General features: G+C 46.1%; 1 protein-coding gene across 1 annotated transcript in view; it reads left to right on the forward strand.

Annotated features, from left to right (window-relative positions):
- LOC136604692 (lysophosphatidylcholine acyltransferase 2-like) overlaps positions 1-27,874 on the forward strand; it is a gene marked incomplete at its 5' end in the record, with an annotated part of 48,470 nt that overhangs the window by 8,978 nt on the left and 11,618 nt on the right. The window contains 2 exons of the mRNA XM_066588916.1: positions 561-714; positions 827-973. Of these exons, the coding sequence (XP_066445013.1) occupies positions 561-714; positions 827-973 (301 nt within the window). The remainder of the gene's footprint in view (positions 1-560; positions 715-826; positions 974-27,874) is intronic.

A 27,874-nucleotide genomic window follows, 5' to 3' on the forward strand; every position in this document is an offset into this window, starting at 1 on the left:
TGACTTTTATAGTCGGAGGGATAGTTCTGGTATACACGCTGATTTTGTAGCCTAGATGAGCTGTGAATTGAGGTGAATATATATTTTGGCAAGTAAGTCAATGGACCTAAAAGAGGAGTCAAGGCAGGAATTACCTACTTGGGGCTAATGCCCACGGATGGATTTCTGCCGCGTTTCATGAACCCAATAGCTTACTGCCTTTAAATGTTCACGCAGCATGAAATAAATCGTGGCATGTTCTAATTGCGGAAAAACGCGCAGCCGGCGTCCATTGCAGTCAATGGAAGCCATGCATCACGTGATACTTCCGCTGTGAGCACAGCGGAAGTATCGCATGATTACGCGGTTTTTTTTCAGCCTCACTGCGGCTGTAGATCGCTGCGCCTATGTGAGTCCTAAAGAATATTTAACATTAAGCAAAAACTAGTGCCAGATTCTTGACAAGCACACACGCTAGCGCTAATCTCTGCGCCAAAACTATGCCAAATGATTGTGCCCCAATACCTTTACCTTACTTATATTTGTTACTGTATTACTTACTTTCAACAATTTGTTTTCAGCCTAAAATGGAACAATTTTGAGAAACAGCTGGAAGTGTACGCATCTATTGCCGACTTGTCAAAGGGAGGAAGGATTGGAATAGAAGAGTTTGCCAATCATCTCAAGCTGCCGGTGTCGGATCTACTAAGAGAGCTGTTCGCACTGTTTGACCGGGTAAGTCTTATATTATAAGGCTTACTATAAGATGTCACAACTTGAGACGTGTAACTTTTGGGAACTTGGTAGCATATAGTGTTAGGCTGAAAAATGACTTGTGTCCATCTAGTTCAGCCTGCTATCCTGCAATGTTGATCCAGAGGAAGGAGAAAAACCTAATGAGGCCGAAGCCAATTATACTCACTTTAGGAAAAATATTCCTTCCCAACTCCAATCTGGCAATCAGAATAATCCCCGGGTCACCGACCCTTCTGAAGTAATCAGTGACTATAACATATTATATTGTAACACCCAAGAAAGGCGTCCAGGCCTCTCTTGTACGCTTATCATGTTCACCATCACTACATGCTCAGGCAGAGAGTTCCATAGTCTCACTGCTCTTACAGTAAAGAACCCCCTTCTATGTCGGTGTAGAAACCTTCTTTCCTCTAGACGTAGAGGGCGCTCTGTTGGCACAGTCCTGGGTATAAACAGATGATGGGAGCGATCTCGGTATTGTCCCCCGATATATTTATACATAATTATTAGGTCGCCACCCCCCCCCCAACCGTCTTTTTTGCTAAACTAAATAACCCCAATAATAAAACTTCAGTCTTGTGCAAAACTCCACACTGATCATGATCATATTATATCTGTTTAATGGCCGAAGCTCATTTTTCCTGATATAATGCTCCAGTCCCCCTCTATAGACAGACATTGTCCTTGTATTCGGTAATTTCGGTGTTGTCATTGAAATAAATGGAATGCATGCATGTCCTCCATTTCTGTGGGGACAGTCAGGACCGCCATACTCAGGACTCGTGGGAACCCCAGTGGTTACACCCCACTGATCATAGAGTTACTCCCCATCTTCTGAGTAACTTTAGATCTCTTTATATCTTGGTACAACCCCTTAAAGCACATCCTCTGGTACTGGCCAAACAATGATGGCTGGACCGCTTTTTCGACTACCTGATGCATACTGTGTGCATGCAGATCTCACTGGCCAGAGCCGCTCATGTGGGCAGCACTAGTCAATCACAGCAGGCGTAGTGTCTTAGGGATCCGGCACACGGACGTATTAACACGTGTGGATAAAATGTACATGTGCAAAATGCAGAGACGCATGGGTTCGTACACATTATCCTTTTTTGCGTGAGCAGAAGTCTATGCGGGGTGGACAAATGTACAATGGGATCCGTGAAAGAATGCGCATTTAAATCAGGGCGGGCGTGTATCTTGTGCCCATGTGAAGATGCTCTGTGCATGCAAACACGCTCACAAATGCCTTGTGCTAGCAAAAACGCATACGCCCGTGTGAAGCCACCCTTAGACTCAGGCCTCATTCACACGGGTGTATTTGCGCTCCAGATTACGCGCTTAAGGGTGCCCACCCACTAGCGTTTTTTTACTGCGAAATTCGCAGCGTTTTTTTTTTTCTGCAGGGGTCTTTGGGCTATGGGACATGCAAAGCTAAAATCGCAATCGCGATATCGCGGTAAATCGCGATTTTTACATTACAAGTCCCATAGACCCCCTGCAGAAAAAAAAACCCTGCGAATTTCGCAGTGAAAAAAAACGCCAGTGGGTGGGCACCCTTATACGGATAGCATAAACGCCATTGATTTGTATTAGGGCAATCAGACTTGTGTTTTTCACACGTGTATTTTACATGCGTGAAAAAAAAAAACGCAGTACGTCCGGTTATGGTCTGTATTACTGATCGAAATTGTTCATTCAAATCAATTAAATTCAGTGAATCTGTGTGAGATTTTTGCGCTTTTTTTTTTTTTGTGTGTGTGTGAAAAATTGTAGTTTTATACACCTGCAAAGAAAACCACAAGAAAGACCAAATACAGAGTGAGGGCGGTTCCAGATGAGTGCGGGCACAACTACACTCGGCAGTACGGAGCTGCGGTGCGCCTGAACGAGGGGAATTTCTTCCCATTCGTTGGGTTTTCAAACTCCGCATCCGAGTGCAGGAGTTTGAAAATAATCACGAGAAGTCTGATGATGGTTTTGTGGTGCGACTAGCTTCCCCCCTCATGTGAAAGCTCCCTAAGGGCTCCTGCACACTGGCGATCGCGATATCGTGGCAAAATCGCTACTTTTTTCCCCGCAATTTTTTTGAGCATCAGCGCTGCTTTTTTTCCCAAAAACATGGCTGCCGTTCGCGATTTATGAGTCAATTGGACTTTCTAATGTTAAAAAGTCATCGCATGGAAATCACAAGTTGGTGCTTTGCAATGTGATAAAAAGGAGGCGCCATAGGGAAACATGGGAGATAAACAAAGCGCAGAAAGATAGAACACGCCGCTATTTTTTTTTCTTGCAACATCGAATGAGTGAAAACATTGAAAATGTTCTAATTTTGACGCCACATAGACTTTTATGGGAGACTATGCGAGCCAACCGGCAAAGGGAGGGGGGACGGTGTTTAACATCCCTGTGGGGATAAAGGGAGTCCCTACGGGGATGTTAATCTCTTTCCCCCTTCCTTTGCCGATGAAGGTCGTCCCAAGCTGCAGGGATTCCCTTCATCCCTGCGGGGATTCCTTTCAGTGAGGTAGATGGGAGATGCGATGCGAGAGCTCACCCAAAGATAGGACGTGCCGCGATGCGGGAAAACATCGCTCATGTGTATGAGCCCATTCAAAAGAATGGACTTCACATCCGTGCGTGTTTTGTACGCATTGCATCACACAGAAATTGCACAAGTTTCTCGTTCGTGTGAATAAAGCCTTAGGCCTCATGTCCACGGGGAAAATCAGGCCCGCTACGGATTCTCCATGTAGAATCTGCAGCGGGTCCCTCCTGCCCCGCGGACATGAGGGCTGAAAATAAGAATAAATGAGAATTAACTCACCTCCCATCCGCTCCGTTTCTTCTCTTCGCCGCGGTGTCATCTTCTCTGCGTTGCGGCCGGATCTTCTTTCTTCGGCTCGGCGGATGCGCATGATGACGTCGGTGACGTGCCCCGCGCATGCGCCGTCCCGAAGAAAAAAGATCCGGCCGCGACGGAGAGAAGATGGCGCCGCCGCGAAGAGAAGAAACGGAGCGTGTGAGTAAATTCCGAATTTTGTCTCCCGCGGATCCGGACGGCATCCATAGGCTTCAATAGAAGACCCGCATGAAAATGGAGCATGGTCCAGATTTTTTCATGCTCCATTTTTTTTTAAATCACTTTTATTGACGATCCGCGGGTATTTATCTACCCCGCGGGTGGTCAATGCATCCCTATGGGGTGCGGATCCGCGGGCAGGAGAAGAGTTAAAATCCGCTGCGGATTTTAATTCTTATTTTGCCCGTGGACATGAGCCCTTAGAGATCAGTGAGGGCTCTTTCACACGAGTGCTTTTGCGCGCTGAGAATCGGCCGTGGGAACTGCAACCACTGGTCAATTTCACTGCTGGTTGTGTCCCTCTCAGGTGTGAACAGGGCCGCCAGTGCAGAAAAGGACACTTACCTGCGCAGGAACGCTCACAAGACGAAGTGATTGCGCTCCATTTTAGAGTGAAAATGCGTCACACACTCGCGTGATTGCGTCACGCGCGTGTGAAGGAGTGCTAAGGGCTTTACATGGGCGTATGCGTTTTTGCACGCAGTGAACAATTTTTTTTTTACGTGTATTTTACTGTCATTTCTGTGTCACAGGGCCTATTCATTTGCGTGCTGCAAACGAGCCCTCCCCGACTTAAATGGGTATTTACCCTAGTGAGTTCCAGGTGTGTTATTTTTCTCGTGGAATTGAACAGCGTATTGCACGCACATTTGCGCACTCCCTATAGACTTTAAATGCACACAAAAGTAGAGCATGCAGCGGTTTTTTCGCATTTGGGCAAAAAAAAAAAAAGGAAATGAAAACCAATCCATTGAAATCAATGGGTTTTATTCTCTGCGTATTGTGCTCAGAAATTTTGCGCATGCTAACACACGCGTGTAAATGTCCATGTGCAGGAACTCCTGGCTTCACATGGTTGTGTTTGCGTGCGCATTTACGCAGCGAATAGAACCCTGTAGATTTCAATGGGTTTGTTCACAAATGCGCGTTTTCACAATTCACGCAAAAAAATATGCAACATACTCTATTTTGCGGCATTTTTGCACACCAAAAGTCCCCATAGAAGTCAATGGGGATACACAAATATGCATGTGATATGCCAGGAGGTGCGTGATACGCTGCGTAATTGCGCAGGAAAGGAACGCATCCAGAACTCGTTAGACTAATTTCAATAGCTGGGAGCAGCGGTGGGTATTTTTCTGAATGCACAAAAGCCAGCAAAATATCTGCAGATGCGAATACACATACGCGGGCAAGCGCAATATCGCTATTAGAAAATCGGACTGATATCGCACTCATAAAGCTGCTTTCATACAAATGTTTTCTCGCAGATAAACTTCGCCCACAAATCGCCGCCATGTGAAGCATTGGACTGCAATGCATTCATTCACACGGGCGATTATTACCTCCCCTCCCGCACAGCATCAAAATGCTGTATGTAACACACGGTGAACGGAGGCAATAAAAATCTATGGACTTTCACTCTTCCATTCACACCTGCGTGTGGTCACTGCGTATTGACACGCAGGAGAAATTGCAACTTGTTCTATTTCTCCGCGTATCAAACGCAGTCCTTGAATTGGGTGCATATGAAACGCTGTCAATAGAGAACAGGGCGGGTATTTCAAAAGGAAAAATAAAAACCACACTGTACATGTCCGTGACATCAGATTCGCAGCCCTACACAATCTCTGCCAGCAGAGTGTATGGGCGTACAATTTTGGAGTATACTTACAGTGTTGTACGCATATGCCCATGTGAATTAGCCCTAATAGCGCGATGACAGCTCTGGAAAAAAACTACTAAGAATCTACATAGATTCAGGCCTTGTTCACACGAGCGTGGTTTTAGTGCAGAATAGGCGCGTGGAAAAAAAACCTCATGTAATAGAATCAATGGTTTCCTATAGAAGCGTTTAGCTGAAGGAAATCTAGACACGCAACAAACCTTTAAAAATAGGAGATGCACCGTCGCAATACACGCATCTAAGGTCTGTAGTGCGTGAAAAGATAGGACTTGACCTATCTTTGGTGCGTGATGTATGGGAGTTTCCATAGACTCCTGTGGTAGCTGGATAACACGCAACACGCAGCTCCAATCGTGTGAATGGGCAATTTCACTGCTAATTAAGCTGGAGACTTGATAGCTGGAAATCGCCCGTTCACGCTATTTTTTGAGCAGTTAGTCGCAATTTTTTTACGCGCCTTATCTGCACTAAAACCACGCTCGTGTGAACGAGGCCTAAGAACAACATTGCCTTTGTTATTTTAGCAGGGATGAGTGGGTCTAAGTATACATCAGGGTCATCAGTAATACCTACCGCGTTTCCCTGAAAAGAAGACCTACCCCAATAATAAACCCTACCCAGATTTAATTTTTGGGAGGCAAGGGGGTTGTTTGAAGTATAATCCCTCCCTCGAAAATTAATCCTAGCTACAATACATGGGGGGAAAAAAAGCAATATTCACCTAGTAGACGGCATTTGGGTCCCTCTTGCTGGGCTGCAGCGCTGTTGCAGGCTTTCGTGTAGTCCTGAACGCCGCCAGAGCATTTCTTCCTGGTAGCAGGGCTTGAATACTCCGCCTCCAGCCAGTGATTGCTCTGATTGGTTCATTGAGCACCGCATCAAGCAATCAGAGCCGGCGTTCGATTAACCAATCACAGCCATTCAATGATGTCATTCAATGAATGGCTGTGATTGGCTATAATCAAGTGCCAGCTCTGATTGGCCGACGTGGTGCTCGATGAACCAATTAGAGCAATTGCTTGCTAGAGGCGGGGTATTTAAGCTCCGCTACCAGGAAGTAATGCTCTATCAGTGTCCAGGAGTCCACGGAGGCCTGCAGCAGGGCCAGAGACCAGCGTGAGGGACCCGAACACAATCTACTAGGTGAGTATTATAAGACACCCCCTGGAAATAGTGTGTCTTTTGGGGCAAAAATTATATAAGACAGTGTCTTATTTTGGGGGAAACACGGTACATATTCTGTTTTATACAGTTGCATCATCACTAATGTAAAGATATAAAAAGTCAATCTAGTATGACCAATTATCATGGAGTGTTTGTAATGTCAGAGAAGAAGGCAAAAATGTTATTCTGTGAGGCAATTACAATAAGAGTCTTTTTACTATAATTTATATGGCAAGAAGAATATAGCCATTAATTAGTTACCTACTAGAGATGAGCGAGCATACTCGTCCGAGCTTGATACTCGTTCGAGTATTAGGGTGTTCAAGATGCTCGTTACTCGTAACGAGTACCACGCGGTGTTCGGGTTACTTTCATTTTCTTCCCTGAGAAAGTTGCGCGCTTTTCTGGCCAATAAAAAGACAGGGAAGGCATTACAACTTCCCCCTGCAACGTTCAAGCCCTATACCACCCCCCTGCAGTGAGTGGCTGGCGAGATTAGGTGTCACCCGAGTATTAAAATCTGCCCTCCCGCGGCTCGCCACAGATGCCTTCTGACATAAATCAGGGAAAGTGCTGCTGCTATAGGGAGACCGTTAGGAGTTATTTTAGGCTTCAAGAACCCCAACAGTCCTTCTTAGGCCATAGAAATCGCAGATCGCACCTATGTGCGATCTGCGATTCCTGTTCTCTTCTCTATATGCGCTTAATGGGGCCGGCGGCAGCAGCGCCGACCCCATTGAGAACATATAGAAGACAAATCATTCTTCTCTGCCACAGCTGTAACAGCTGTGGCAGAGAAGAACGATGTTTGCCCATTGAATTCAATGGAGCCGGCAATACAGCAGGTTCCACTGAAAGCAATGGGCTGCCGGCGATCGCGGGATGAATTGTCGGGAAGCGCTTAAATATATAAGCCCTTCCCTGCAATTCATCCAGAAATGTGTTACAATAAAAATATATACCGGCGTATAAGGCGACGGGGCGTATAAGACGACCCCCCAACTGTCACCTTATACGCCGGGAATACAGCAGAGCAAAGAATAAAACTCATTACTCACTTCACCGGTGCTTCTGCGGTGCTCCTGCAGGCTGTCGCTCCCTCCTGGTCCCCGGCAGAGCATTGCTTTCTCTACGAAGGGCTTTAAATCCCCGCCTCCAGAAACACACGTGCCTTCAGCCAATCACAGCCAATGACAATGATGTCATTGAATGGCTGTGATTGGCTGAAGGCACGTGTGTTTCTGGAGGCGGGGATTTCAACCACTGCGTCCAGAAAGCAATGCTCTGCCGGGGACCAGGAGGGAGCGACAGCCTGCAGCAGCACCGCAGAAGCATCGGTGAAGTGAGTAATGATTTTTATTCTTTGCTCCGCTGTATTCCCGGCGTATAAGGTGACAGTTGGGGGGTCGTCTTATACGCCCCGTCGCCTTATACGCCGGTATATATTTTTATTGTAACACATTTCTGGATGAATGAAAACCTTAGCGAGCATCGGCGATATACAAAAATGCTCGGGTCGCCCATTGACTTCAATGGGGTTCGTTACTCGAAACGAACCCTCGAGCATCGTGAAACGTTCGTCCCGAGTAACGAGCACCTGAGCATTTTGGTGCTCGCTCATCTCTATTACCTACGCAAAGTATTGCGGATAATGTATTACTAAGACAAAGAAAGGTAAAACTATGCTCTCATTACTAGGCCTGTTTAGTACATCCCATGACTTTTATTTTGCTTGGCAGAAGCCGCCTGGCATTGGTTGCTTCAGTTCAGCTATTTTCTACTTTCACAAAGCAATTTCCATGTTTTTTTATTAATAATAATTTATATAGCGCCAACTTCTACTGCAGCACTTCACAAGCTGTAAAACTAAATCAAAATTGAATAATGACTGAGGGCGCTGCTCTCAAGACTTACAATCTATAAGAAAATTGGGGTGACACGAGGAAAAAGGGTTTGTTCTGTACAATTGTCCATGTTCTTCCAAATAGTGTAGTATAAATAAAGCTGTATGGGCCGATCACCAGCCGGTATCTGCATATCCATGTGGCAGCAATAATGCATTGGCATGCTGTTTTTTTTTTTCTATCACTGAGAAAAAAACTATTCATATATACAAATCTAAATTGTCCACGGTGTTGCGGTATCCTGTGGCGAAGCCCTGCCGCGGGAGCCGCCGCCCGAGAGCAGGGGCTGCTGCCGAATCTCCGCCGGTCAGCCCTATCTGATAGATAGGCTGACTGCGGAGAATCGAGCCAATTCACAGCATGCTACGAATTGCCCGCCGCGAGCAGAGAATCGCAATGATTCTCCGCTCGTGGACAGGGGGCCGGCGCTTTCCATAGCAGTGGCTATGGAAAGCTTCAGAGGACGTGATTCACCGGCAAATCACGCCCGTGGACAGGCACCCTAAATCTCATTAAAATATTGTAGTCCGAGCCAGTGTTGAATGCTAACACAAGGATGGATGGACACTGATAACAAAAACATTAGAAACAATTGGCTGAAGGGAGAGAAAGTACTCGTACTCAACAAAAATAGGAACTCTTCCTCTTCTAACCCAATCGTCACTAGCAAAAGTCCAAAAACCCAACAGATCACATTGCATTCTCATTCACACCACATGGCATGTGAGTGTAAGACCATTTTTTTAACGATCTCATAGAAACTAATTGGTGATTCCATGTGAGGAATTGTCCAAAGATTTCTCAATCTCGCAGCATCGCTGAGAGAAAAACACATTGAAACCAATGCGCACATTGAATAATACACATGAAAATAGAACATGCTGTATATTTTTTAGGGGGAAAATGAAATGCGCACGCAAAATACACTTGTGAGCGAACCCATTAAAATCAATGGGTTCTATTCACTGCGTGTTGCATACACTGCGCAAATGTGCTTGTGTGAATAAGCCCTTAGTTTGAGGAACTAAATATACTGTAGACAGAGGGGACAGGACTGAAACCTTTAATTACATTAAACAGGTTGTGTTGCCGTGACAACATCCTTTAAAATGAAAATGGCGCAGTGATCCGGTTTGCCTTCTGAAACCCCCAGTGATCCACAGTTAGCTCTAGGGGAAGTTGTGGCCAGCCATATAGGTCCTTCTGTAGTATTACGACCAGCGTAGTTCGTACCGCTCTGCTTTGGCCCATTAGTGAGGGCTGTCACAAGTGGAAGGTCCCCATTTTATGATGTCCCGTAGGACATACGGGAAGGCTCCAACCAAACCCTTGAAGGGATTGAATGATAGTTGGTTCTCTTTCTACAGCTGGTAAACCAAAAATAAGGGGGGGCACAAGGTAACTTTAGAAGATCAGAGAAAATTGTTTTACACTGAAAAAAACAGCTTCCTCCCCATGTGATAAGCACTTTACCAAGGGTGTAAAAACATCAATGACAAACCCATCAAAAAGGACAGAAACCAAATCACAGGACTGATGGGGAAAACGGGGCAGACTAGTTGGATTCTGCAGCTGTATTTCTCTTCTGGCTAATCTGTGTGTGGGAGTATTTTCTGTATATTTCATGGCTACGGTTTCATGTCTATTAAAAAGTCCATGTTTAGCCTTTTTACCCAATCACCTTGCTTTAATCCATTCGACTTTTAGTTTTATTTAGAGCGATATAGCTTTCTATTTATGGAGAGTCCGGCTGCTTTTTCCATATAATATACCTAATGATAACCTGAAGGTTTGGGTGACCTTTGTTTCTAATGTGGTAATACCTGTTTAATCTGGACCTTCCATCTGTTGTCTGGGCAACCTTCACACATTGCTTTAGGCCTTCAGGCAGGTAGGTTTTTTTCCTTCTAGGTAATGTGCATTTCCTTTTCTTCAAGCATTAGAGACATACCGAGTCGCGCACTGAAGTATCAGGCGGGCATAAATTCCATAGTGCAAAAAGAATCCTAGACTGTGGTGCACAAGGTAGGACTGACACCTTTACATAAGGGGCACGGCTGAAAGTGTCTGTATGTACACCCATCCTATGCACAGGCCCTATTGGAGTGTAATGGGGGTCTGACCATGTAGACTGGGTGGTGGATGGAACCGGGTCCAGAAGTAGGAATATTCTAGAGGTGGATAAAACATACCTGCAGATGGCAGGGGCTCACTGAGCAAACTTTAATTGCTGCAGGCAGGTAATCACGTTTCGGTCAGGCTGACAGCCAGGGAAACGCTTTCATCTACCTCGGTAGGATGAAGATACAATCACCTGGTACACTTAATAAGGCCGGCTGCACAACCGTATTTGAATCGCGGAATCCGGAGCAGGCATCTGCAGCAAATAACTTCCATAGCATGTTATGGAAAAGCGCTTTTTCTGCACACGAGCGGAAATCAATCGTGATTTGTTTCCGCTTGCGGTGGAAAATTTGCAACATTCTCTATTTTTAAACAGATTCTGCGCGAACGGCTTCCATTGAAGACGGCGAGCCATGCAGGCCATCCGCTGTACAGAAGAGAAGAAGAAATGAGAGGTACGTGTGAACGCTGGCCGGGAACAGGGTGCCCGCAGTGGAATCCGCAGTACAGAAGAGAAGAAATGAGGTACGCGTGGATGCCAGCTGGGAACAGTGTGCCCACAGAGGAATCCGAACTGCAGAAGAGAAGAAATGAGGTACGTGTGGATGCCAGCTGGGAACAGGGTCTCGGCAGCGGAATTCGCACTACAGAAGAGAAGAAATGAGAGATACCCGTGAATACTGGCCGGGAACAGGATGCTCGCAGCGGAATCTGCTGTACAGAAGACAAGAAAAAAAAGAGACTTGCGTGTGGGTGCCAGCCAGGAACAGGGTGCCCGCAGCAAAATCCACAGTACAGAAGAAAAGAAGGAATGATGGGTACCCGCAGATGCCGGCTGGGAACAAGGTGCCCGCAGCGGAATCCGAGGTACAGAAGAGAAGAAGAAATGAGACGTATGCGTGGATGCCAGATGGGTAAAGGTTGCCCACAGCAGAATCTGCAGTACAGAAGAGAAGAAGGAATGATGGGTACCTTTAACCCTTTCCAATCCACTGTCTGACATCTGAAGACATTATGATTTAAGGCTATACAGCTCCGATGTTGAAAGACGTCAGTCGGGGTTGTCTTACTGTATATTGCCAGCCCTTTCTGCTGTCGGAGCCTATCCAACATGTCAACTAATTCAGTACTAGCTTTAGCCAGCAGATAGCGCCGTTTATATAACGGCAGAAAAAGAGTAAGCAACCTAGGAAAACCAGGATACAAATTGGATTGAAAAGGGTTAAATGCCAGCTGGGAACAGGGTGCCCGCAGCAGAATCTGACCCGCTCGTGTGCAACCAGGCTAAGCCATGACTCTGCGAAGCGACACATAAAGAGGTCAGGTCTGCTGGACTTCACGCCGGACTACTGCAAACAGCAGTGCGTCTTCTCTATTTACACTACTGCATACTTTGCGAAAAGCTTCACTCCTAGAAACTCAGTACCCCATGCTGTGACGTCCGCCCCACTGATATACCTCGCCGGGCAACGCCAAGTCTCTTAAGTCCTGGACTCTTCTCAGCTACATGTAAAGAGGTCTGCTGGACTTCACGCCGGTCAACCACAGGCAGCAGTGTGTCTTGTCCTCCATGTACATTACTTTGTACTTCGCTAAAAGCTTCACCGAAAGAAACTCCCCATGCTGTGATGTACATCTTCCTTATATACCCCACCGGGCAACAAATTCAACTTCCTTTTCACTTACAGCAGGGTCTCGCCAGCCTGCAATATTACATTACCACATAACAAAACTTATTAACAGGATTGTCAAACCTTTTGGCATCTCTGGGGCAGAGAAGAGGAGTTGTCTTCGGGCGAACAGTAAATACACAATCACTAACAAAATCTGATAAACAAAACAGATCTGTGCATAATTTTCGTGATATCTGCCATCACAGATAAGTAAAAAAATCCTCCCATAATAATCCTAATCTTCAGTCATCCTAACAACCCCCATCATCCTCCACATAACTCCCATAGTCCTCCACAGTACTCTATACAGCTTCCATCAACCTCCACAGTCCTTCACACAACCCCAATCATCCTCCAAATAACCCCCGCTGCTGCAAGGCCATGCATGCAAGCCTAGACACAGAAGCCTGTGCAGACTCGCATGCAGTTTACAGCCATGGGCCCATTTCTGACAACAGGGAACACAGCGTTGGCCGTCCACTATGAGACCACGTCTCTCGTCCTCACCTTATTACTGGATTGGCAGCAGTCAAGACTTGGAAGGACAAGGAGAATCACACTGGACCTGGAGTAACTCAATCACAGCAAATGCCAGGTACCGCAATGCCACTGCCAGGTACCACCTGCGGCCTCGCCTCCTCCAGATGCAGCCTCCCCTTTGTGTGCCACATTAATAGCCATCCTGGGCCACAGATTCTACACCCCTGCCTTATAACCTAATGCTATTGATAAACACCAGACTTTATAGTAGTCATGCACTTACCTTGAAAGGTAGCAATGCCACCTGTTAGATTTCTTTGCACAATCATAAGGAAAACAGTAGATCTTAAAATGGTTATCCAGGGTTAGAAAAGATGTTGTGTCCCCCCCCCCCCCCCAAACAAAGCAAAACAAAAACAAAACAGCCCATTCATTGTCTATGACCCTGCACTATGACTGATACTGTAGATTAGGCCCATGAACTTGAATGGGAATGCACTGCAAAACAGACAAGAGTGGTGCTGATTGGAAATAAAGTGGCCTTCTTTCTCTAAGGGTGCGTTCACACGAGCGCATAAACGGCGCGTTTTTGCGAACAAACGTATATACGTGACCATCTGAGGCAATGGTTTCGAATGTATTCGTTCACATGGGCGATTTTACGGCGCGTAAAAACGGCAACCTGAAAAAAAAACGGAACATATGCGACCGAAATACGCGCCAACGCATATTCGATGGCCGAAAAGATAGTTTGCAAAGTAGGAACAACCGAAAATACGCTTTCTAGCTCTGGTCGTGATCGGTGAAAAACGTTCTCTCGGGCGATTATACGTTGCGCTCGTGCGAACGTAAATACGCCTACGCTCGTCTGCCCGCACCCTAACCCTTGCTAGCCTTAGGTCCTGTACACATTCTCCAGTCCCCGGACTTGGATGTGACTGCAAGACGCTGATCTATCCCTCAATCTTGCACTCGCCTTACATTCAGGATGCAAACTGAGCATAAAATGCCCCTCAACACACCCCAAGATTCTTGCTGCCATCATTTCTGATGCCAGCACACATGACTCTCCAGCAGACAGGGGCTTAACACATCAAAGGCGATAGATTCAGAGCCACGAGGACTAAGCTTATTAAAGTTATCACATGGGCACGAGTGCAGTTATGTGCACATTTACGCCACATATTTGCAGAATTTATGTTGCATACTTGTATGTGCAAATGCATGTCTTACTTTACTACTTGTGTGCACAAATTGTGTGCATTTGCGCAGCAAAACCAACATGCAACCATACTCCTATTCATTGAAATGGGTAATTAAGTCTAATAGTTCTATATCTGCTATTTGCCTGTGCAAATCCACAGGAAGATAGAGCATGCAGCGGATTTTGTTTGAAAATTTGCACGCAAGATATGCGCACGTGACGAACCCATTGAAATCAAGGCGTTCTATTCATTGCATATTGCGCACAAAGAAAACATGGCAGGGTGGGTGAAGATTCTGGGTCTCTGGTTTTTGCACTCACCTGCCAGGTTGTTCTTCTCTCTCCCCCATCTCACAAGCAACTCTACTCTGCCTGGTGCCTGGCGTCTGGCTCCTCCCACATTCCCGGGGATTGTGATGCCTTGCAAAAAACTGCTAGAATTTAGTTTTGCAAAAACTGATGCACTCTGCAAAACTTGCTGAAGATCTGCTTGGTAAAATCACATCTCTTCTGTACAGTTTAAAGGGGTTGTCCCGCGAAAGCAAGTGGGGGTATACACTTCTGTATGGCCATATTAATGCACTTTGTAATGTACATCGTGCATTAATTATGAGCCATACAGAAGTTATTCACTTACCTGCTCCGTTGCTAGCGTCCTCGTCTCCAAGGAGCCGTCTAATTTCAGCGTCTAATCGCCCGATTAGACGCGCTTGCGCAGTTCGGTCTTCTCCCTTCTGAATGGGTCCGCTCGTAGCTCCGCCCCGTCACGTGTGCCGATTCCAGCCAATCAGGAGGCTGGAATCGGCAATGGAACGCACAGAGCCCATGGTGCACCATGGGAGTAGACCTGCGGTCCACCGTGGGTGTGTGATAGACATGATAATTACCTGTGCACGCTACTAGTATTGTAACATTATACTAGAGCGAGAAGAGAGACCCCTGGTGGTAGTTTTGATCTACACGTATACATTGACATCATAGGATAGCCAAGGGGGGTACCTGACGAGTTTTAAAAATTAGAGACCAAGTTAAAACTAGATTCGAGTCCATTTTCCTGATCATTAGGGTAAATAAATGTTGACTGGATTAATTATGTTTATTATAATTAGCAGTGGTTTATAAATTATACTAGAGACGCCTTATAGGGACTAGTCGACCAATAGGACCTACCTCGACTATGACTTTTTTTAAAATAGAGTGACCTTAGATATGACTTTAGCTAAAAAGGGGAGTGTCTGTAAGATGATAGGGGAGACTTGTTGTACCTACATCCTAGACGACACGTGACCCGCGGGTAAAAACGCAGTTGCCATTAAGAAGCTGACCGCACTGACTAAAAAGAGCTAACTTTTGGGACCAGCACTTGCCTTGGATGAGCGGGTGGTAAAGGATCCTGGCACAGACGGGCGTCGCCGTTGTATGTGAACTGATGGTTACCTTTTCTGTTCTAGTCTGCTGTGTTATTCCCTGTGTCAGAGAGACCTGTGAAACTGATGCTGGAAAAGCCGCTCCCACCATGAGTTTGCTGAATGCATCCCCAGAAGGAGTGGACAAGTCCTACACCCCCTTGAAGACCCTAAAACGAACCTTCAACGCGCTCCGGTTATAGGCTCATGCGCAGAAGACTGTGAAAATTAGATAAAGAATTAGAGGATAGACATTTTAAGGGGGGATTGTGATAGACATGATAATTATTTAGTATAAAATGTCTATCGCTATTTGTATATAACCCAAATGTATTTTGCTATTGTAATGACTTTCAGCTCTGAGGAGTTCAAAGGACACACACACAATCTAATCATAGTATTTGCTCTAAGTACATAGAAGTTGCTCAACCAGTTTCTAAGAGTTAAAGGGCCATAGTGTCGTGTATATCCTGTGTTTAATACTGAGTGTTTGTCTAGCCCCCTTCCACTCCTCATCCTGAAGCTAGGTAAACAATGATTCATCACTACACGGAGATGACTTCAGCTAGAGGACGAAGTCCATACCACCTCAACACTTGGAGGGGGTGGGCAGAGAGGTGGGGGATTCTATATGAACCGACAAATGAGAATCTTATATGTTACTGATGTAATCTCTTGCACGCCCATTGAAGGGCGGTTGTCATGTGTTATAATAAAAGGCTTGAGCCTCTACACATTGTAGAGACTCTCCCAGTTTTAGACCAACATTGGTGTCTGATTCTGGTTCGATGATGTGTGCACACGATACTCAATTTGGAAGCGACAAAATACCCCAAAAGCCTGCTGGAGAAATCATATTCCAGAACAGTGGAGTCCCTGGGTGAGCGAGTGGATCTGTGAGGTCACAGCCTGGAACGTACAGAGATCGGCAGATGGCACGCAGAACTCAGGGGCCCGAAAATCTACAGAACACGGTAAGATTGCTTTATGTAAATCTACCGATGTGATCTGGGTTCTGACTGCTTTTCTGCCTGTTCCTGATCCAGACTGGACCTTCACTGAAAGACAGGTAATAACTCTAGTTCTGTCCACTCGGAAAAATCACCACGTTACCTGTCTAGGGGTATTTTGTATGCTGTGTATATTATGTCTGAGACGGTTAAAAATTGTGTATACAAGACCAAGAGATAAATTCTGTGAGGGTTAATGTGTCGGGAGGGCGGACTCGGCTGTTTAAGTCTGAGGGAACACGCCAGTGACACGTGCTCCTAGGTAAAACTAGTGTGAGGTTAGAAAGATTTATGATACGTATACTTACGTTTTATGATTGAGCGTGTTATGTTCTCATATGTGGAAAGGTATATACTGTGAAGTATAGTCGTGCTTTGTGACGGCTGATTTCTCCAGAATATTATTGAGGTTTTGGTCATTGAAAATAATCGTCAGTCTCTGTGTATAGCTAAATGTCCTGTCTAGATCGTGTACAAGGAGTGCTCTTGGGGATTACTAGTATACGGTGGGCTGTTATAAAGGTAGATGAGATATATACCTTGAGCCGTTGTGGGTATTCTCCAGTAATCCCGTCTGTCTGCTATTATAGAAACAATGTGCAGTGTTGATTATTGGGGGAGGGGTGCTGGTAAGAGAGTGAACTGAAAGCTTTTTCAATTAACCCTTTCTGTTTCCTTTGTCTTTTCTGAGTGGGAAAGAGGGGTTATATGGGAAGGATTTGAAGAAAGCAGATTTTACAAGAGAAACACTATTGTGTCCAGAAACTTTGAATAGAATAGAATAAGCAGGTAGCATAAAGTTGAGCAGATTGAGAAGGTTCAGGCATAGACGCAGGTTGTTTAGAGAATGGGGAGCAAAGTGAGCAAGGACAAAGGTCATAGAGCTTGTGATTTGGTTACTGAACAATGGGAAAGGATCAGGAAAAGTTGCAGAAAGAAATACCAGGTTATAGACAGATAAGATAGATTGTAGAAAGTTTTCAGAAGATGAGCAGGAAGCCTAGCAGAAAGAAATGTGTTTTTAGATTGCTAGGAGGAGGTATAACATAGTTGAGAGATTGAAGAGGGGAAAGCATGTAGGGGGGTATGTGTATTGCTAATGAACAATGTAATGTCTTTGTGTTGACTACAGCCCCTCCCTGTAATGGCGGCCGCGCTTGCAATGTTTACAATCCAACATAGTGTGACTCTGCAGAAAATGTAGTGAGGCCTGCCCCCACCCTGAAGTTACTTCCCCCCCCCATGTGCTCGCTTTCAGGGTGTGTGATGTTACTTCCGGTCCCTCCCCATCCGGGACAGGACCTGGCCCCGCCCCTTCCTCCTCCAGCGGCCATCTTGCCTCACCTGGAAGTGCTGCTACTCAGCAGCCATTTTGCCTCACCTGGGAGTGCGGCTGCCCCTGGCCCCGCCCGTTCCTCCGGCAGCCATTTTGCCTCACTTGGGAGATTTGTAGCCCCGCCCCTTTCTGCCTCTGGCGGCCATTTTGCTGCATTTGGGAAGCCTATATTTCCCAATGCCACTGTATCCAGTGCTAACATCATGATTGTCTGAAGTAAGGTTTTGTTTGACCAGACTTTGTTACGCTCCAAGATGTGGCCACTTTGGATGTGTGATAAGTTCAGGGAAACAAACCTTTGTGGAGATGCAGCTTGGGACATAGTAGATGACTAAGCTGGTTTATAGTGCATGGAAGATTGGAGTTGATGCATGGGGGACAGAGGCCAGGAATACATGACAGGGGACGCTCTCTCATGTTCCCAGGGGCTCTGTTTTCCACTGCCCGCTTCTCCAATGGATACTCAGACCGATGATGTTATGGAAGGCTCCTACAGATGAAATAATTTCCCTATAGTCACCCAGCAAACTTTTTCATGCAATTTGGTGAAGTAATTTTACTTTTTATGTGAAGAAAGAGGGACTGAATTGCCCAGAGTAGGATGTTAATTCATCCGTATTCTTTAGTTTTTTCTTTAAGTCTTTTGTATATTCTAGTGTCAGTTTACACTGAAGCTATAATTATATTCCGACAGGAGAGTAAAAGCTAAACGCTGGCCATACCCTGAAATACTATTACACTGGGTGACGTAAAATTTGAATTGTGTGGCGCCCCCTTGTGTTAAAAAAATACTAACTGCGACCTGAAAGGGAAAAAAATAAAAAAATTTTTTTTTAAGGAGATTTTCGCTCAGACTTCGCTGCATACAATGTCACCTTGACCTACAAAGTGCTTGTTTTTGTGCCTCTTGGTTTACTAGTTTGAACGCAATGACTCTTTTTCCATTGAGTATTGCGGTTCAAAAGGGGGGAGGCATAGGTGATCTGGGTCATAGATGACCTAGGTGTTGTAGATCAGCTATTGGGTTTGAAAAAATAAATAAATAAATGATTTTGTGCTACAAGATTCCGAGCCATGTGAAATAGAACATCAGAACGATTATTTAGCACTAATACAGTAAGAAACTGCAGGTATGCAAACAGTTATCAGAACCTCTGTTGATAATGCATATGTTGAGCTTTTTGTAGATGGTACCAGGGTGAGGATTGATGACTCCACATCGGATATGCAGTGGTCACACAACAAGATGTCCTAGAAGCAGAAGCTCTGCCTCCGCATGTCACAGTACAAGAAGCGGAATTGGAGGCCCTCACTGAGGCGTGTAGAGTGGCGAGAGGTAAGACGGCAACCCTTTACACTGACTCCTGGTATGCATTTGGCACAGCTCATGATTACGGCCCAATATGGAAGGCCAGACAGTTTTTACCTTAGCAGGACAACCAATTGAGTATGGTGCAGCGGTGCAGAGTCGCATGGAGGCCCTGCTTCTACCTGACAAAGTTGAGAGTTCGCACCGAGTCCTACACTGGAGAGGCGAGAGACGACACCCTCGCTGACAGCGCAGCAAAGGCAGCGGCCCTCAAGCCGTGGAAGAAAGAAGAAAGATACTGACAGCATGAGTCAGTGGTAAAAAAACTTTGGACATTGACAAAAATTTGGACTTTGATATGCTAAAGACTTTTACAGTTACAAGCCAGCAAGGAAGAAAAGAATAAATGGACTAATATGGGAGCAGCAGAAACAGGACAGCGTGTGGTGAACAGTCAACAGCACTTGCCCACCACAGTTCCTGTATCCCATGATGGCCCAGCTGATGGACGCAAAGACCCACCTAGTAAAGCAGTAATGACGACGACGCTTGAAAGAGGTTGGGCGACTTCTGGGTTCTCTGTAGCTGCTGCATCATTTGTCCGGTTTAGCATGATCTATGCCATGGGTAAGTCAGGGCAGAAGTAAATTTGCCACACCACACTTGCCGGGACCACTCTACCCATTTCAGGGATTGCAAATTGACTACGTTCAGCTCCCACTTGTTGGGAAGTATGACTACGTGCTTGTTGTTGTTGATGTCTTTGCAGGTTGGAGGCCGACCCTGTTACCAAGGTAAACAAGTAGGTAACCGCAAAGAAGCTCATGAACGAGGTAAACTGTGAATATGGGGTACCAGAGGTGATTCAGAGTCAGACAGAGGTATAAACTTCGCAGGTGAATGTAACATGTCATGTCTGCTCTGGGTGTATCCCAGGCCTTTTACATACTCTACCATCTTTAGAGTAGTGGAAAGGTGGAGAGACGTAGTGGCACGCTAAAAAGTAAGATACTTAAAAATGACGCCACTTTGGAAAGACTGTCATCCAATAGCCTTATACAGTGTTAGATATGAACCCAGGGGGGATTATACATTATCTCCCTACGAGATTGTTTGGGCTAGCCCCAAGGCTAGGTCGTTACTATCCTCAGTGGTTACAATTACAATCTGATGTGTTGACTAATTATGTGATTTCCGTTGTTAAAGAACTAACCAAAGCCTATGCACAGGTGTTCTCTTCCAGACTCAGAGGCAGACACTGGGACACATATCTTGCAGCCTGGGGATTGGGTGTGCGTCAAGAAGTTCCTCAGGAAGCACCCTCCTGAGCCCCGATTTGATGGCCCCTACCAGGTGCTTCTGACTACTGCCACAGCTGTGAAACTAGCCGAAAGACTTACATGGATCCACGCTTCATACTGTAAGAAAGCTTCAGATCCGGGAGACCAGTCTTAGTTGTGCCAAAGACGTTACTCTGGTTAGGGCTAGTGAGAGAGGAGGGTGGCAACTGGAATCCTTAGTCGGAAAAATATGAGGGTATGGTTACCTTCTAGTATAACTCGTCCAATGCTCAAGTAGCCGCATATTCCTTCGACTATTGTACTGTGGTCCCGTGTCTAGGCGCAAGATCCCACCGCAGGCCAGATTTAGCTCAGTCCGGCTGGTTATATGACTTATATACCCGGGGAATACAATATGTTTGCGCCACTGATAACGTCTGGGGAGAAGACTGCCGTTATTGGGGATTAGTGGGATGTAACACAGGAATAGACTGGTCCTATAAACCGCGAAGTGCCTTAAATAAGAAAGATAAGAGCGGGAAATCCCTAATTAGTCGTATAACCCTCCTTGAGAATAATAAGGACAGCAGGTATTGGAAGGCTGAACTTAGTATGTTGCTTGGTTTTAATGCGGTTTTTACATTAACCATGGGAGATCCAAGCCCGGGGGACGGGGAGACTTATAGTCTGGGGACATACCGGTACGGGAGGACAGATCCCTTAGGGAAGTTTAAAATAAGGGGTATGGTAGATGCAGCCGAATGGAAGCCTTCACTTAGTCCCGTGCCCATAATTAACCCCCTCCGCCGTAAGATAAAGACCTTGACGAACATGATGATCATAGCCAACCCTACCTTTGAGGACACCTTGACAGTAGCGACTGGCTACTCTGACCAGAATCTCTGGTTGGAGTTGATGAGGTACAATGCTAACAGGAGCAACAAGTCTAACTGTTGCATGTGCGGTAGTGCCCGACTACACTCGGGGATGGTCCCCCTAAATCTCCCTGTAGATGCTGAAGAGTGGTTTATTAGTCTCTTCACGAACATTTCCGCTAATTTCACTGTCCGTGAGAAATGGAAGAAGGAATACTCTATAACTACTTAAGTGTTTTGCACCGGAGAGAGTATTACTGACTACCCTGGAAACTACACCTGCCGGGCAAATAGGCAGGGTGGAGGGAGATTTTTGGGGAACTCACCAACGGGTATTGCTCCTCCTACAGTATGATAGGAGGGGAATAGATGCAGAATCAGGTCCAGTCCTTAGGAGACGTTTACTGGCTTTGTGGAGACATGAGGTAGAGGACCCGCCTGGAGGGTAATTGGACAGGGGAGTGTGCCTTAGTAAAGCCCTTATGCTCCTCCACATCCTGTCAGACACCAACGTTTCCCTTGCTTGAAAAAGATGAAGAGCCGGTTCCGATAATGCCAACCACATACGCTACCAAATAAAAGGAGAAATGTACTAGTACTGTGCCTGCCCCGATCTCCTAAGATGGATTGTCAGTGGAATTCCCATTTGCCTAGGGATAGTGCAGAAGACCTTAGGTTCCGGCGAGGGCACACCCTGTGGGGTGTTAACTTGTACAGATAGAGGGTATGGATGCCCGTAAATGAGCCCAGGGAATCCATGGCCTCCCTCTGAGGTGAGGTAGGGATCCCCCCCTCCTAGGAGTAGGGACTTACGGGCAGTGGGAAAACCCTGACGCAAGGGTGAGGCGACTTGGACGTGTTCACCATTAGGACTATCTCCAGGAGGGACATTGGTGTGGGTGAAGATTAGGGAGTCCCACGCCGTGCGTACCTGTGCACGCTACTAGTATTGTAACATTATACTAGAGCGAGAAGAGAGACCCCTGGTGGTAGTTTTGATCTACACGTATACATTGACATCATAGGATAGCCAAGGGGGGTACCTGACGAGTTTTAAAAATTAGAGACCAAGTTAAAACTAGATTCGAGTCCATTTTCCTGATCATTAGGGTAAATAAATGTTGACTGGATTAATTATGTTTATTATAATTAGCAGTGGTTTATAAATTATACTAGAGACGCCTTATAGGGACTAGTCGACCAATAGGACCTACCTCGACTATGACTTTTTTTAAAATAGAGTGACCTTAGATATGACTTTAGCTAAAAAGGGGAGTGTCTGTAAGATGATAGGGGAGACTTGTTGTACCTACATCCTAGACGACACGTGACCCGCGGGTAAAAACGCAGTTGCCATTAAGAAGCTGACCGCACTGACTAAAAAGAGCTAACTTTTGGGACCAGCACTCGCCTTGGATGAGCGGGTGGTAAAGGATCCTGGCACAGACGGGCGTCGCTGTTGTATGTGAACTGATGGTTACCTTTTCTGTTCTAGTCTGCTGTGTTATTCCCTGTGTCAGAGAGACCTGTGAAACTGATGCTGGAAAAGCCGCTCCCACCATGAGTTTGCTGAATGCATCCCCAGAAGGAGTGGACAAGTCCTACACCCCCTTGAAGACCCTAAAACGAACCTTCAACGCGCTCCGGTTATAGGCTCATGCGCAGAAGACTGTGAAAATTAGATAAAGAATTAGAGGATAGACATTTTAAGGGGGGATTGTGATAGACATGATAATTATTTAGTATAAAATGTCTATCGCTATTTGTATATAACCCAAATGTATTTTGCTATTGTAATGACTTTCAGCTCTGAGGAGTTCAAAGGACACACACACAATCTAATCATAGTATTTGCTCTAAGTACATAGAAGTTGCTCAACCAGTTTCTAAGAGTTAAAGGGCCATAGTGTCGTGTATATCCTGTGTTTAATACTGAGTGTTTGTCTAGCCCCCTTCCACTCCTCATCCTGAAGCTAGGTAAACAATGATTCATCACTACACGGAGATGACTTCAGCTAGAGGACGAAGTCCATACCACCTCAACACTTGGAGGGGGTGGGCAGAGAGGTGGGGGATTCTATATGAACCGACAAATGAGAATCTTATATGTTACTGATGTAATCTCTTGCACGCCCATTGAAGGGCGGTTGTCATGTGTTATAATAAAAGGCTTGAGCCTCTACACATTGTAGAGACTCTCCCAGTTTTAGACCAACATTGGTGTCTGATTCTGGTTCGATGATGTGTGCACACGATACTCAATTTGGAAGCGACAAAATACCCCAAAAGCCTGCTGGAGAAATCATATTCCAGAACAGGTGAAGATCCCGGCGGCCATCTTAGCAAGGTAAGTAAGAAGTCACCGGAGCGCGGGGATTTGGGTAAATACTATCCGATTTTTTTTTTTAATACATGCATCGGGTTTGTCTCGCGCCGAACGGGGGGCCTATTGAAAAAAAAAAAAAAAACCCGTTTCAGCGCGGGACAACCCCTTTAACCCTTATAATTGCAGAACCTTGCATAAGCTCAGGCTATGATGAAATATAAGTACAAACAACATTCTGCAATGCAAAGTACAAGCTATATATACTATTATGCATGTGAAAAATATGCCTTATGCAACCAAACGGCAACTACCATAGTAATAGTGACCCCCCCAAAGTGGTCTCAGTAGTAATAGTGACCCCCCTCTACAGTGGTCTCAGTAGTAATAGTGACCCCCCCCCTAGTGGTCTGAGTAGTAATAGTGACCCCCCCCCCCCCACAGTGGTCTCAGTAGTAATGCTGACCCCCACTACAATGGTAATAGTGACACCCACCCCCACTACAATGGTAATAGTGACACCCACCCCCCCAGTGGTCTTAGTAGTAATAGTGCCCCCCCAGTGGTCTTAGTAGTAATAGTGGCCCCCCCACAGTGGTCTCAGTAATAATAGTGACCCCCTCCCCCAGTGGTCTCAGTAATAATAGTGACCCCCTCCCCCAGTGGTTTCAGTAGTAATAGTGACCCCCTCCCCCTCCCACAGTGGTCTCAGTAGTAAGTGACCCCCCTCAGTGGTCTCAGTTGTAACAGCGACACCCCGCCTCCTCAGTGGTCTCAGTTGTAAGAACGACCCCCCCCCCCGCGCGCGTGCAGTGGTCTCAGTTGTAATAGCGACCCCCACCACAGTGGTCTCAGTTGTAATAGCGACCCCCACTCGCAGTGGTCTCAGTAGTGTCAAGTGTGTGTGCCTGGAACACTTCCTCCCTTCTCCTCTAATTTCACATGAGTATTAAGGGTGCATTTACGTTTGCTTATACGAGCATAAATGCACCTTTAATCAGAACTGAGAGCATCATAAGGCTGCCTTCCACGGGCGAGGATCCACTTGTGATAAATCGCCCACGGATCACGCTATGAAAAGCTTTCCATAGGCTAACTATGGAAAGCACAGCCCGACATCTACGAGCGGAGAATCATAGCGCTTCTACGCTTGCGGGATTGAAATTGTGGCATACTACAATTTGCCGCAATTCTACACGGTGAGCTTATCTATTAGATAGGCTCATCGCAGAGACCTGTCAGTGCTCCCCCACCCCCTCCTCCCCTGGAGCGGAATATCGCTAGCGATATTCCATCACGGCCGTGGACAGGCAGCCTTAGACCCTCTGAATTTAGAGTAGTAGACCTGTAGAAAGGCTGGAACAGTTGTCTATCTTACGGGCGCATAAATGTACCCACAGTGTGCTTCTATGAAACTGGCCGTAACGAGATTTTCTGCTCTATATACAATTAACTCTTAGTCACCCAATAAATAAAAAGTTCTAAAACTTTATAATGTAATTTCTCACCATTTACAAGATATTAGTTTGCTGTCGGTGAATGAGAACTCTTTTGTGTACATTAGAAGGAAGCAAAGCTGTCCATGACCATACATTGCCTCTATTGGATCAGATGATGTTCTTAGTCTGTAAGGGTTTTAGCAGGCCCAGAACAGTTCTACTTGTTATCAATGTCACCACAGAGGGCTATTTTGCCCTCTCTTTGGAGTTCCTAATGTACAACAAAGCTTTTTATGACCTCATAAAGGAAAATTGTGTGCAAATTTTTTTTCTATAAAAATTAGTAAACACATCTAAAATCTACAAAGAAAACCCAAAGTTACTATTGGGTTAAAATAAAAAACCTGCCAACCCAAACCATAACCCGACACTATATGTAGATACTTCAAAAATCAACCTTCACACATTGCTTTAGGCAATCAGGCAGGTAGTTTTTTTCCTTCTAGGTAATGTGCATTTCCTTTTCTTCAAGCATTAGAGACATACCGAGTCGCGCACTGAAGTATCAGGCGGGCATAAATTCCATAGTGCAAAAAGAATCCTAGACTGTGGTGGACAAGGCAGGACGGACAGCCTTACATAAGCCACCACGTCTGAAAGTGTCTATATGTAACTCATGGGTACGTCCATCCTATGCACAGGCCCCATTGGAGTGTAATGGGGGTCTGACCATGCAGACTAGGTGGCAGATGGAACCGGGTCCAGAAGTAGGAATATTCCAGATGTTGATAGAACATACTTGCAGGTGGCAGGGGCTTCACTGCGCAAGCTTTAATTGCTGCAGGCAGGAAATCACGTTTCGGTCAGGCTGACAGCCAGGGAAACGCTTTTATCTACCTCGGTAGGATGAGGGGCACAAGCGGGATGAAATTACAATCACCTGGTACACTAAATAAGGCCGGCTGCACAACTGTATTTGAATTGCGGAATCCGGAGCGGGCATCTGCAGCAAATCACTTCCATAGCATGTTATGGAAAAGCGGTTTTTCCTGCACACGAGCGGAAATCAATTGTGATTTTCTGCTCGTGGAGGAAAAAATCGCAGCATTCTCTATTTGAGATGGCTTCCATTGAAGACGGTGAGCCATGCGGGCCATCCGCAGTACAGAAGAGAAGAAGAAATAAGAGGTACGTGTGAACGCTGGCCGGGAACAGGGTGCCCACAGTGGAATCCACAGTACAGAAGAGAAGAAACGAGAGGTACGTGTGGATGCCGGCTGGGAACAGGGTGCCCGCAGCGGAATTCGCAGTACAGAAAAGAAGAAATGAGGTACACGTGGATGCCAGTCGGGTATAGGTTGCCCACAGCAGAATCCACAGTACAGAAGAGAAGAAGGAATGATGGGTACCCGCAGATGCCGGCTGGGAACAGGGTGCCCACAGCAGAATCCGCAGTACAGAAGAGAAGTAATGATGGGTACCTGTAGATGCCAGCTGGGAACAGGGTGCCCACAGCCGACTCCGGCTCGCTCATGTGCAACCAGGCTAAGTCATGACTCTGCTAAGCAACACATAAAGAGGTCAGGTCTGCTGGACTTCACGCCGGACTACTGCAAACAGCAGTGCGTCTTCTCTATTTACACTACTGCATACTTTGCGGGAAAAGCTTCACTCCTAGAAACTCAGTACCCCATGCTGTGACGTCCGCCCCACTGATATACCTCGCCGTGGTAGGCGGGAAAGCGTTTTCACGCTATCCTCCGCTGTGTTACAGCAGGAGATAGCGTGAACGGACGGCTTCCATTGACTGCAATGGAAGCCGTCAGCGCGTACACCCGCGGCAAATAGAGCATGCCGCGGGTGAGAACGGGAGATTTCACGGTGCGGAATTCCGCGGTGGAATTCCGCACCGTGTGCCCTGAGCCATTAGGTTCAATAGAACCTAATAGCTGCGGGCAACGCAGCGGATTTTTGCTGCGAATTACGCAGCGGAAATACGTTCGTGGGAAGGAGGCCTTATAAGCAAACAAAACAGATATGTGCATAACTATAGGGATATCTGCCACCACAGATGAGCAAAAAAAATCCTCCCCTAATAATCCTAATCCACAGTCCTCCTAACAACCCCCATCATCCTCCACATAACTCCCATAGTCCTCCACAGTACTCTATACAGCTTCCATCAACCTCCACACAACCCCAATCATCCTGCAAATAACCCCCACTGCTACAAGGCCATGCATGCAAGCCTAGACACAGAAGCCTGTGCAGACTCGCATGCAGTTTACAGCCATTCTGACAACAGGGAACACAGCGCTGGCCGTCCACTATGAGACCACGTCTCTCGTCCTCACCTTATTACTGGATTGGCAGCAGTCAGGACTTGGGAGGACAAGGAGAATCACACTGGACCTGGAGTAACTCAATCACAGCAAATGCCAGTGCCAGGTACTGCCTGCGGCCTCGCCTCCTGCAGATGCAGCCTCCCCTTTGTGTTGGGCCACATTAATAGCCATCCTGGGCCACAGATTCTACACCCCTGCCTTATAACCTAATGCTACTGATAAACACCAGACTTTATAGTAGTCATGCACTTACCTTGAAAGGTAGCAATGCCACCTGTTAGATTTGTTTGCATTTCTTTGCAAAATCATAAGGAACACAGATCTTAGAATGATTATCCAGGGTTAGAAAAGATGCTGTGTCTCTCCCCCTCCCCCCCAAAAAAACCCAGCCCATTTTTTGTCTATGACCTTCCACTATGACTGATACTGTAGATTAGGCCCATGAACTTGAATAGGAATGCACTGCAAAATAGACAAGAGTGGTGCTGATCTGAATTA

This window comes from Eleutherodactylus coqui, unplaced genomic scaffold (genome assembly GCF_035609145.1).
Source record: "Eleutherodactylus coqui strain aEleCoq1 unplaced genomic scaffold, aEleCoq1.hap1 HAP1_SCAFFOLD_256, whole genome shotgun sequence".
Classification (NCBI taxonomy): Eukaryota; Metazoa; Chordata; class Amphibia; order Anura; family Eleutherodactylidae; genus Eleutherodactylus; species Eleutherodactylus coqui.